At 48.3% G+C, this 12,839-nt stretch overlaps 1 protein-coding gene across 2 annotated transcripts in view; it reads right to left on the bottom strand.

Annotated features, from left to right (window-relative positions):
- Positions 1–12,839, bottom strand: part of LOC121580672 (cAMP-specific 3',5'-cyclic phosphodiesterase 4B) — a 112,289-nt gene that overhangs the window by 27,505 nt on the left and 71,945 nt on the right. For both annotated transcript variants that reach the window (XM_041895650.1, XM_041895651.1), the window contains exon 8: positions 712–824. In XM_041895650.1, coding sequence (XP_041751584.1) covers positions 712–824 — 113 coding nt within the window. The remainder of the gene's footprint in view (positions 1–711; positions 825–12,839) is intronic.

The following is a 12,839-nucleotide window of genomic DNA, read 5'->3' as shown; positions in this document are numbered from 1 at the left end:
TGTTTGCGCATTTTACAGCAGATCCATGAAACGGCAGTAGCCGTTGACACACACAACCGCAGGATGCTACTCACTTTGCAAGTACGTCAATGTTAATCAAAGCAGTCTTCATATTGGACACTTTGCGCAGTCAAGACTAACAAAGACCTTTTGTGCTGTCACCAAGCAGAAGTAACATTAGTCCAATATTATTTCAACCAAGTCACATCTAGTTTCTGTGTCCTGACGAGTTACTAACCACATCACACAATATAATCTCAGCCATAGACTCAACGCACTTCAATGGTTTGTTTCAAGTTGTGTTGTGGTAAGTTTGTGTTGTTGTAGTAGTAAGTTTGTGGTTGCAATATGGTCATGTTGAGTAGCAATTATGTTGTGGTCAACACAACTACAACTCAACGTGTTATGTTGGGGTGCGTATGGTTTTGTTGTGGTTTCATTACGGTCGTGTTGTGGTTGCCTTATGGTCATGTTGTGTAGTGGTTGCATAATGGTTGTGTTGTGGTTGCATTACGGTCATGTTGTGTTCTGGATGCATTAAGATCATGTTGTGTTGTGGTTTCGTTAGAGTTATTTTGTGTTGGATTTGTGTTGTGGTTTCATTAAGAGTTATTTTGTGTTGGATTTGTGTTGTGGTTTCATTAAGAGTTATTTTGTGTTGGATTTGTGTTGCGTTATGGTCATATAAACAATAGTCCAGCTCAGCCTTACCTTGTTGGAGGCCATGTCGCTGACGGACCGGTAGGTCTGGATGGTTTCCAGCTGGTCCAGACACCAGTCCAGCTCCTCCATGGTCTCCATGGCCAGCTTCTGGTACGACTCGTCTGTCAACAGACACACAGCAGACACAAATTCAGGACCTAGCGGCTCCATGTCCGACACGGAGCATGGTGGGGGTCCCAGAGCAGGGAGGCCATGCCGTATGGGGGTCCCGGGTGGGGAGGCGTGAAGAGGCGAGCATTGCTCCTTCATCATACGTGGTGGTCCGGTTAACTCAAAGGCACTCTCAGTCAAGGAGAGCGGCTAAGAGTCGCAGTAGTGTTTCTGTCTCTCTCTGGGGCAATGTGTCCTCTCTCTCTCTCTCCCTCTCGCTCTCTCTCTCTCGCTACTCTGCTCCCCTTGTGGTGTTGATGTGTCACTAACCCCCCCTGCCTGAGGGGTGTTTGGGGGGAGGGGGGTGGAGCACTGCCAGCACACTCACCCACCCTCCTCGCACGAGACGCTTCACCGCACCACAAACATCACAACTGCTGCTACCAGACTCGTATTATCCTGCTCAGGTTATACACTGTCCCCACCCCCTCCCCTTCCCCAATACACGTGTAAATATTGGACTATAAATGGTGCCTTCCTGTATTATACTTCCGCTAAAATGTTTATTCTATTCTACTGATCCATTTACTTTATGTTCGTATTCTTATCTTGTATAATTTCTTATTGTTGTTGCTGTCACGGTTCAGACAGACGACAAGAGGACCACAATTGCGTCACACCAGAAAGTTTATTTAAACTTAAGGGGAAAGGGATGTAGGGAGTGAGTGAAGGCTCCAGGGGTTATCCCGTCCGATGTGCTGGGTCTGTGCCTCCCCCCAGTGGCAGCGATGCGTCCGATGACGCGGTGGTTGGTGGTCCAGAAGTCCTGGGGGAGGAAACACAGACACAACGGGCGGAATGAAACCAGGCAGCAGTACAGTTCAAGGGAAATCCAAAACACGTAGTAGCAAGGCAGAAGGCTGGTCAGAGTTACCGGGATTGAAGAGTAGTCAGGAGTCGTAATGGCAGAAGCAGGTCTGGATCTCCTGAGGCAGAAGAGTATCCAAAAACCAGGCAGGTCCGGGGTCACAAAACCAGGGTGAGCCAGAAGCGCGAGCAAACAGGTTCCGGGTGTGAGCTTTGCAGACGATCTGACACAGGAGAGCCAGTGGAGTGAGAGGGCTCATGACAGAACCCCCCCCCCAAGGGACGGCCCCAGAAGTCCCAAGAGCAACACCACGCCGGGCGGGAGGAGGGGAGCCGGAGGAGGGCTAGAACTCCTCCGAACGGTCCGAGCGAACGTCCTCATCCTCGGAGGAAGCCGGAGGGCCGTGGTCGGGAGATGGGACAGGTCCCGAGACAGGATCAGGCACAGGACAGGAAGCCGAGCGGGCAGGACGGTTAGAGACCCCTCTGGGGCGGCCCCTACGGATTGCAGGTTGATCAGGATGCCGTTGGTGGAAAGCGGTGATGAGAGTCCTATCCACAATCCGACTAGCTGGCACCCAGGTCCTTTCCTCAGGTCCATAGCCCTCCCAGTCAATGAGGTACTGGAGACCCCTACCCCTCCGTCTGGACCGAAGCAGGCGGCGGACGGTGTAAACCAGACCACCATCGACGAGCCGTGGAGGAGGAGGACAAGGCGCAGCAGGGACCAGCGGACTCCTGGGCACAGGCAGGGGCTGCAGCAATCCGGCTGGGGGGCTGGCAGGACGACTTGTGTTGGTTGCAGATGGGGCAGGCTTGGACGAATTCCCGTACATCCTTCCTCAGAGAGGGCCACCAGAACCTCTGGGCGAGCAGGTTGTAAGTGCGGGTGGAGCCAGGGTGACAAGCTAGGCGGGAGTCATGTCCCCACTGAACGACCTGGGACCTCAGGTCTTCGGGGACAAAAAGGCGGTCAGCTGGGCAAGTGCTGGGACCTGGCTGGTTACGGAGAGCCTCCAGCACCTGTTCCTCAACAGCCCAGGTCAGAGCTGCAACGATGCAGGGACTTGGCAGAATCGACACAGGGTCCTTGGAGGGGTCAGGAGCGGAGTTAGTAGGTACTGGCCGAGGGGGTAGTGCGGCGGCAAGCAGGCAGGTTCGGTGGCAGTCCTCTCCCCACTCCCTGATCACCCCCGGTCACCCAGTCGAGCTGAGGGTTGTGCCGGGCGGAGCCATGGGTAACCCAGGATGAGGGGTTGGCCTGGAGAGGGGAGCAGGTGAAACTGGATAGTTTCTTGATGGTTTCGGACAGACCCATCGAGACCGGGGCCGTGACATGAGTGACCGATCCGAGTAAGTGTCCGTCCAGTGCCCGGGCAGGAATAGGAGGTGTCAAACGGAGGTTCTCCAGTCCCAGTTGGCGTGCCAGCTTGATGTCCATTATGTTGGCTTCGGGCGCCAGAATCCACCAGAGCAGCCAGGGTGTGAGTTGAGTCAGGGAGGCGGGAGGTGAACTTGCAGCAGGGGGTTTGCGGTCGGAGGACTGGATGGTCATTGAACTCAACCCGGACTCCCCCTATGCCCGGTGAGCTTCGGCCCTTTAAAGGGCAGGTTACCACACGATGTCCATCACCTCCACAATAGAGGCAGAGGTTTGAGGTGAGCGTCGCTGGCGCTCTGCAGGAGTGAGAGAGGCTCGCCCAATCTCCATAGGCTCAGACTGATCAAGCTGAACTGGGTGAGTGGCAGTAGATGACAGGAGCCCAGTCGGATCTCTCCGAATGCCGGTAGTAGGTGGACCTTGGCGCCCCCTCTCACGACGACGGGTCTGTATCCCTCTGTCGATCCTGACAGTCAGTGCGATGGCTTCATCAAGAGTGGAAGGCAGTTCATGGGAGACCAACTCGTCCTTGATATAGTCAGCCAAACTATGGAAGAACGCGTCCACCAACGATGGTGTGTTCCAAGAACTTCGTCTAGCCAGGGTTCGGAAGTCGATGGAATGGTCTGCGACTGTACGTCTGCCTTGTCGAATACTGAACAGTTCACGAGACGCCTCTGCGGTTGGTGAATCCAGGTCAAACACCTTCAGCATCTCCTCGGCAAACCGGTCGAAGGTTGCACATGCGGGGGTTTGACGTTCGAACTCTGCTGTTCCCCAGAGTCGAGCTCGGCCCGTCAGGTGAGTGATGGCATACCCAACCTTAGCCCCCTCCGTGGCGAAGGTCCTTGGCTGCAAGGAGAACTGAAGTCGGCAGCTAGTCAGGAATGGCCGGACCTGGGTAGAATCGCCGTTGAACCGCTCGGGGTTTCCAATCTTGGGTTCCCGGAGCAGCGGCTGCAATGACCGGGGCAGGTAACTCGGGGCAGGGCTGGTGGGCAGACTGGCTGGGGTCAGGTTGGTGAGGAGTTGAATGATCATGGCGAGTTGTTGTTGCTGCTGCTGGGACTGCTGCTGGTGCTGCTGGAACTGCTGATGCTGTTGGTAGCTCGGCCTGAAGCAGAGAGGTGATGTCGCCGCTCATGCGGCCTAGCTCTCTCTCAGTGTGTTCCAGGCGTAGCATGGCGGTGGGTTGCTCAGGTTCTTCGGTTTCCATGTCGGGGGAAGTGTGCGCTGAGTCCATAATGGTCAGATCGTACTGTCACGGTTCAGACAGACGACAAGAGGACCACAATTGCGTCACACCAGAAAGTTTATTTAAACTTAAGGGGAAAGGGATGTAGGGAGTGAGTGAAGGCTCCAGGGGTTATCCCGTCCGATGTGCTGGGTCTGTGCCTCCCCCCAGTGGCAGCGATGCGTCCGATGACGCCGGTGGTTGGTGGTCCAGAAGTCCTGGGGGGAGGAAACACAGACACAACGGGAGCGGAATGAAACCAGGCAGCAGTACAGTTCAAGGGAAATCCAAAACACGTAGTAGCAAGGCAGAAGGCTGGTCAGAGTTACCGGGATTGAAGAGTAGTCAGGAGTCGTAATGGCAGAAGCAGGTCTGGATCTCCTGAGGCAGAAGAGTATCCAAAAACCAGGCAGGTCCGGGGTCACAAAACCAGGGTGAGCCAGAAGCGCGAGCAAACAGGTTCCGGGTGTGAGCTTTGCAGACGATCTGACACAGGAGAGCCAGTGGAGTGAGAGGGCTCATGACAGTTGCATTGTCCAGAAGGAACCTGCACGTAAGCATTTCGTTGGACGATGTATACCATGTGTATCCCGTACATATGACTAATAAAACTTGAAACTTAGAGCACCAGGGCTCCAGTGTAGCATATACTGTATGTCTAATGGGGTTGGCTTGAGGAGGGCCCAGATCCTTAATACTCACACACGTGTTAACTGTTGCACATGCTGTATGTCTAGGAAACTTGTCATAAACTGGGAAAACGACACTGTTGCTCTTGGATAGAAGGGGAGAGTCATAGAAAGAGATAGAGGGGAGAAAGAGGGAGACATACGGATGTAGCATCTTAATTTGACCAGTATTGTCGCAGAAATATAATATTTAGTCCATAATGGTGCTTGATCAGTGGTTAGGCTATTAGCTGGACAAAATCAGACTACATGAAAAGTGCAATACTGTTAATATAACCAGGTTTTAGTGCGGTTTTCCAAGAATTTATGTAAATCACGAAGCTCATCTGCATTTCCTGCAAATTCTAAGCAACAAAAAGAGTGATCAAATTAAGATCCTACATCTGTAAGAACAGATAAAGGGGGAAATAGCCGTTACCATAGAAATTAGGATACAGAAATAGAGAAAGAGCGAAAGAGAGATTGATGATGGATAGATAGAAAGAAAGATTGGTGTTTTTTGAGGGGGAACTCAGATTTCACTGACATTTTAAACTTCTCCCTGACAGAGTCTGTAATACCTACATGTTTCAAGCAGACCACCATAGTCCCTGTGCCCAAGAATGCCAAGGTAACCTGCCTAAATGACTACCGACTCGTAGCACTCACATCTGTAGCTATGAAGTATTTTGAAAGGCTGGTCATGGCTCACATCAACATCAACATTTACATTTTACATTTTAGTCATTTAGCAGACGCTCTTAACCAGAGCAACTTACAGTTAGTGAGTGCATACATTTTTCATATTGGCCCCCCGTGGGAAACGGACCCACAAACCTGGCGTTGCAAGCGCCATGCTCTACCAACTGAGCTACAGGAGGCCCTGGACCCACTCCAATTCGCATACCGCCCCAACAGATCCACAGATGACGCAATCTCTATTGCACTCCACACTGCCCTTTCTCACCTAGACAAAAATAACACCTACGTGAGAATGCTGTTCATTGACTACAGCTCAGCGTTCAACACCATAGTGCCCTAAAAGCTCATCACTAAGCTAAGAACCCTGGTACTAAACACCTCCCTCTGCAACTGGAACCTGGACTTCCTGACGGGCAGTCCCCAGGTGGTAAGGGTAGGTAACAACACATCTGCCACGCTGATCCTCAACACGGGGGCCCCTCAGGGATCCGTGCTTAGTCCCCTCCTGTACTCCCTGTTCACCCACGGCTGCATGGCCAAGCACGACTCCAACACCATCATTAAGTTTGCCGACGACACAACAGTGGTAGGCCTGATCACCGACAACGATGAGACAGCCTATAGGGAGGAGGTCAGAGAGCTGGCAGTGTGGTGCCAGGACAACAATCTCTCCCTCAATGTGAGCAAGATATATATTATATTATATATTATTATACAAAGGAGATGATCGTGGACTACAGGAAAAGGAGGGCAGAGCAAACCCCCATTCACATCGACAGGGCTGTAGTGGAGCGGGTCGAGAGCTTCAAGTTCCTTGGTGTCCACATCACCTACAAAACTATCCTGACCTACTTGTTGTGTGTATGTACTGACATGTACAGTTGAAGTCAGAAGTTTACATACACCTTAGCCAAATACATTTAAACTCAGTTTTTCACAATTCCTGACATTTAATCCTAGTAAAAATTCCCTGTCTTAGGTCAGTTAGGATCACCACTTTATTTTAAGAATGTGAAATGTCAGATTAATAGTAGAGAGAATGATTTATTTAAGCTTTTATTTATTTCATCACATTCCCAGTGGGTCAGAAGTTTACATGCACTCAATTAGTATTTGGTAGCATTGCCTTTAAATTGTTTAACTTGGGTCAAAAGTTTCGAGTAGCCTTCCACAAGCTTCCCACAATAAGTTGGGTGAATTTTGGCCCATTCCTACTGACAGAGCTGGTGTAACTGAGTCAGGTTTGTAGGCCTCCTTGCTCGCACACGCTTTTTCAGTTCTGCCCACACATTTTCTATAGGATTGAGGTCAGGGCTTTGTGATGGCCACTCCAATACCGTGACTTTGTTGTCCTTAAGCCATTTTGCCACAACTTTGGAAGTATGCTTGGGGTCATTGTCCATTTGGAAGACCCATTTGCGACCAAGCTTTAACTTCCTGACTGATGTCTTGAGATGTTGTTTCAATATATCCACATCATTTTCCTTCCTCATGATGCCATCTATTTTGTGAAGTGAACCAGTCCCTTCTGCAGCAAAGCACCCCCACAGCATGATGCTGCCACCCCCGTGCTTCACGGTTGGGATGGTGTTCTTCGGCTTGCAAGCATCCCCCTTTTTGTTTCATCAGACCAGAGGACATTTCTCCAAAAACTATGATCTTTGCATGTGCAGTTGCAAACCGTAGTCTGGCTTTTTTATGGCAGTTTTGGAGCAGTGGCTTCTTCCCATGGTGTTTATCCTTGCGTATTATTGTTTGTACAGATGAACGTGGTACCTTCAGGCCTTTGGAAATTGCTCCCAAGGATGAACCAGACTATAATCTGCGTGTAAACAATTGTTGGAAAAATTACTTGTGTCATGCACAAAGTAGATGTCCTAACCGACTTGCCAAAACTATAGTTTGTTAACAAGAAATGTGTGGAGTGGTTGAAAAAAACGAGTTTTAATGACTCCAACCTAAGTGTATGTAAACTTCCGACTTCAACTGTAGATACTTTTGTACCTGTTTTCTTCACAAGGTCCTTTGCTATCGTTCTGGGATTGATTTGCAGTTTTCGCACCAAAGTACGTTCATCTCTAGGAGACATAACGCGTCTCCTTCCTGAGCGGTATGACAGCTGCGTGGTCCCATGGTGTTTATACACTGCTCAAAAAAAATAAAGGGAACACTTAAACAACACATCCTAGATCTGAAATAATGAAATAATCTTATTAAATACTTTTTTCTTTACATAGTTGAATGTGCTGACAACAAAATCACACAAAAATTATCAATGGAAATCAAATGTATCAACCCATGGAGGTCTGGATTTGGAGTCACCCTGAAAATTAAAGTGGAAAACCACACTACAGGCTGATCCAACTTTGATGTAATGTCCTTAAAACAAGTCAAAATGAGGCTCAGTAGTGTGTGTGGCCTCCATGTGCCTGTATGACCTCCCTACAACGCCTGGGCATGCTCCTGATGAGGTGGCGGATGGTCTCCTGAGGGATCTCCTCCCAGACCTGGACTAAAGCATCCGCCAACTCCTGGACAGTCTGTAGTGCAACGTGGCGTTGGTGGATGGAGCGAGACATGATGTCCCAGATGTGCTCAATTGGATTCAGGTCTGGGGAAGCAGGGCGAGCCAGTCCATAGCATCAATGCCTTCCTCTTGCAGGAACTGCTGACACACTCCAGCCACATGAGGTCTAGCATTGTCTTGCATTAGGAGGAACCCAGGGCCAACCGCACCAGCATATGGTCTCACAAGGGGTCTGAGGAGCTCATCTCGGTACCTAATGGCAGTCAGGCTACCTCTGGTGAGCACATGGAGGGCTGTGCGGCCCCCCAAAGAAATGCCACCCCACACCATGACTGACCCACCGCCAAACCGGTCATGCTGGAGGATGTTGCAGGCAGCAGAACATTCTCCACGGCGTCTCCAGACTCTGTCACGTCTGTCACATGTGCTCAGTGTGAACCTGCTTTCATCTGTGAAGAGCACAGGGCGCCAGTGGCGAATTTGCCAATCTTGGTGTTCTCTGGCAAATGTCAAACATCCTGCACGGTGTTGGGCTGTAAGCACAACCCCCACCTGTGGACATCGGGCCCTCATACCACCCTCATGGAGTCTGTTTCTGACCGATTGAGCAGACACATGCACATTTGTGGCCTGCTGGAGGTCATTTTGCAGGGTTCTGGCAGTGCTCCTCCTGCTCCTCCTTGCACAAAGGCGGAGGTAGCGGTCCTGCTGCTGGGTTGTTGCCCTCCTACGGCCTCCTCCACGTCTCCTGATGTACTGGCCTGTCTCCTGGTAGCGCCTCCATGCTCTGGACACTACGCTGACAGACACAGCAAACCTTCTTGCCACAGCTCGCATTGATGTGCCATCCTGGATGAGCTGCAATACCTGAGCCACTTGTGTGGGTTGTAGACTCCGTCCCATGCTACCACTAGAGTGAAAGCACCGCCAGCATTCAAAAGTGACCAAAACATCAGCCAGGAAGCATAGGAACTGAGAAGTGGTCTGTGGTCACCACCTGCAGAACCACTTCTTTATTGGGGGGTGTCTTGCTAATTGCCTATAATTTCCACCTGTTGTCTATTCCATTTGCACAACAGCATGTGACATTTATTGTCAATCAGTGTTGCTTCCTAAGTGGACAGTTTGATTTCACAGAAGTGTGATTGACTTGGAGTTACATTGTGTTGTTTAAGAGTTCCCTTTATTTTTTTGAGCAGTGTACTTGTGTACTATTGTTTGTACAGATGAACGTGGTACCTTCAGGCATTTGGAAATTGCTCCCAAGGATGAACCAGACTTGTGGAGGTCTACAATTTCTTTTCTGAGGTCTTGGCTGATTTCTTTTGATTTTCCCATGATGTCAAGCAAAGAGGCACTGAGTTTGAAGGTAGGCCTTGAAATACATCCACAGGTACACCTCCAATTGACTCAATTGATGTCAATTAGCCTATCAGAAGCTTCTAAAGCCATGACATAATTTTCTGGAATTTTCCAAGCTGTTTAAAGGCACAGTCAACTTAGTGTATGTAAACTTCTGACCCACTGGACTTGTGATATAGTGAATTATAAGTGAAATAATCTGTCTGTAAACAATTGTTGGAAAAATTACTTGTGTCATGCACAAAGTAGATGTCCTAACTGACTTGCCAAAACTATAGTTTGTTGACAAGAAATTTGTGGAGTGGTTGAAAAATGAGTTGTATAATAAGTGTATAATAAGTTGTATAATAAGTGTATGTAAACTTCCGACTTCAACTGTATGTGTAACTGATATATGCACACACACACCACATGTTAATGTTTTTAAATGTATGTAAATTGTAAAGTCATTTGTCTTTAATGACTTCTTCGTTATATGTAGGACCCCAATAAGACTAGCTATCTACATTGGCGTCGGCTAATGGGGATCCTAATCAATCAAAATCATCGTCCAAACACACCAAGACAGTCGTGAAGAGGGCACGACAATGCCTATTCACTCTCAGGAGACTGAAAAGATTTGGCATAGGTCCTTAGATCCTCAAAAAGTTCTACAGCTGCACCATCAAGATAATCCTGACTGGTTGCATCACTGCCTGGTATGGCAACTGCTCGGCCTCTGACCGTAAGGCGCTACAGAGGGTAGTGCGTACGGCCCAGTACATCACTGGGGCCAAGCTCCCTGCCATCCAGGACCTCTATACCAGGTGGTGTCAGAGGAAGACCCTAAAAATTATCAAAGACTCCAGCCACTGTTCTCTCTGCTACCGGTACCCCCTGTATACAGCCTTGTTATTGTTATTTTATTGTGTTACTTTTTTTAAACTTGAGTTTATTTAGCTAAAATGTTCTTACTCTGCATTGTTGGTTAAGGGCTCGTAAGCATTTATTGGTAAGGTCTACACCTGTTGTATTCTGCGCATGTGACAAATACAATTTGATTTGATGGCCACTCTTTTTGACAATACACCAGTTTAAAGTATCGGTGACACGATGTGCTTTTATCTGAGTTATTGACACAAATCGTTGTAACACACACTGGTTTGTCCCGTTGTGCGAAGGCAGAGTAGTCTTTTTGGTGCATACTAAAAGCCAGGGAATGGGGACTCTGTTCTGCAACATTCTCAGCAACAAATGAGTACGCACCGAAAAGTCTACTCTGCCTTTGAACGTTTTCTGTGGGAATCCCATTTTTTACATTTTACATTTTAGTCATTTAGCAGACGCTCTTATCCAGAGCGACTTACAGTTAGTGAGTGCATACACTTTGAAGGCTTCACATATGGAACCGATTGGACCCATGTGCTTCGCACAACGGAACAAACCAGTGTGTGTTACAACGACTTGCATCAATAACTCGGATAAGAGATCAAAGCGCTTTGACATCACAGTGACGGCACCGTCATGTCACCTATAAACTGGTGTAATGTTAAAAAGAGAGGCCATGAAATAAGAGTTCCCCCTCAAAAAAACAGAAGGTGAGTAACCGCAGAGGCACTTATGTTCACTCTACCTCTTTCATGGAGACTGGACTATACCCATGTATAACAGGGGTGGTTAGGTGAACTATGCTTGCGTGATGAGAATAATTGTCTAAGACCTGAAGACTTGTGTTAGCTCCTCAAGCGAATGTCAGGCTTTAGCTCAGAGGAGTTAGAGTCTTGTGGCATGCAGGAGACCCGGGTTTGAATCCTGGTTGGTCACACACAGGTGTCGTAGCGGCGGATCAGAGTGAAATGTGCCACATCAAAAGGTGATGCGCAACCTTGACTAAGATCTGAAGACTTTTGTTAGCTCCCCAAGCTAAGCAAGAAACGTGCCACAGCTTCATCAAAGGGGATCCTTCATAAGGGGGTGTGTTGCTGAAACCCAGCAGGCACCACAAAGCAGCTGTCTGGCCCGAGTGGTCGGGGGGGCGAGACGTGCCAAGAAGGTGCAACCACATCCTGCCTTTTCCCTCCATGGAGGATGTATAAAGAGATATTAGAGGGTTTCATAGTGCAGTCGGTCCACCAACATCAAAGACCACTGACTGAATCATCTAAACTGCCTGTTATGTGATTCCCTTCATAGGAGAAATAAGTGGCGGTTGGTTGGTTCATTCTGTTCACATACAGGAGTTATTAGGGAGGTGTACATGACAACGTCACCTGACCACGACAAACTCTGGTAGGTGAATTACTTAGGGCCCAGAATATTTCAGAGTCAAGTCATGTGGTCAGAAAAAGCTTGTGGCCCTATATAAAAAAACATAATTTACAGGAAAGGTATGTTGGGATGAAACCAGAACAGGAAAGGTATGTTGGGATGAAAGCAGAACTGAGCAGTTGGCCAAAGACTTGCAAAATGTGCGGCACAATCTAGTGTTGTGAGTCATCGTGACAAAATATGCATTGAGGTTTTGACACATACAATGTTTCACTTCTTGTAGTAAGGAGTTGTAGTGTTTGAACTCAACCGAGAACAGAAAGGACCCTAGTACCTACTTGATTATAAATGCACCGCTATATGGGTCAGGAGACGTTTCACAATGTCAACAGTCAACGGTGGCGGGCATGACGCATTACTGGGTTCTGAAACTTAACTCAGAGACAGATCGCGACATACTTTTCCAGATGACAGGCCTTTTTTTCAGACAGACTGAGGTCTTCTTTTATTCGCAGCCAGACACAGTCGGTCTTAATGCTTCGGCCATATGCTGGGAGCCTGGGAGGACAACAGGCCTCAGTGTAGACTCAGCCCGCTGTCCTCTCTCTTGCTCTCCTCTCTCTCAGTCCTCTCTCCTCTCCATCTCTCTCTCTCCCTCGTTCCCTCTCTCCGGCCCACAAACCAGCCTCTGTCAGAGACCCATCAGTAACACCCACTAAATCAAATCTAACTTTATTTATAGAGCACATTTCTTACACGGGATTCATTTCTAATAAATCAAATAATAAAAGGTGAGAAAGATAAAATACGTCTCCTAAATTAGACAAATTAAAACAGCAGAACAATATCAAATTCAGTGCCTTGCAAAAGTATTCATCCCCCTTGGTGTTTTTCCTATTTTGATGCATTACAACCTGTAATTTAAATAGATTTTTATTTGGATTTCATGTAATGAACATACACAAAATAGTCAAAATTGGTGAAGTGAAATGAAAAAAAATAACTTGCTATGAAGCCCCTAAATAAGATCTGGTGCAA

This window comes from Coregonus clupeaformis, chromosome 14, assembly GCF_020615455.1.
Source record: "Coregonus clupeaformis isolate EN_2021a chromosome 14, ASM2061545v1, whole genome shotgun sequence".
Lineage (NCBI taxonomy): Eukaryota > Metazoa > Chordata > Actinopteri > Salmoniformes > Salmonidae > Coregonus > Coregonus clupeaformis.
Note: the sequence above shows the minus strand (reverse complement) of the source record. Positions and strands in the feature narration are given on the sequence as shown.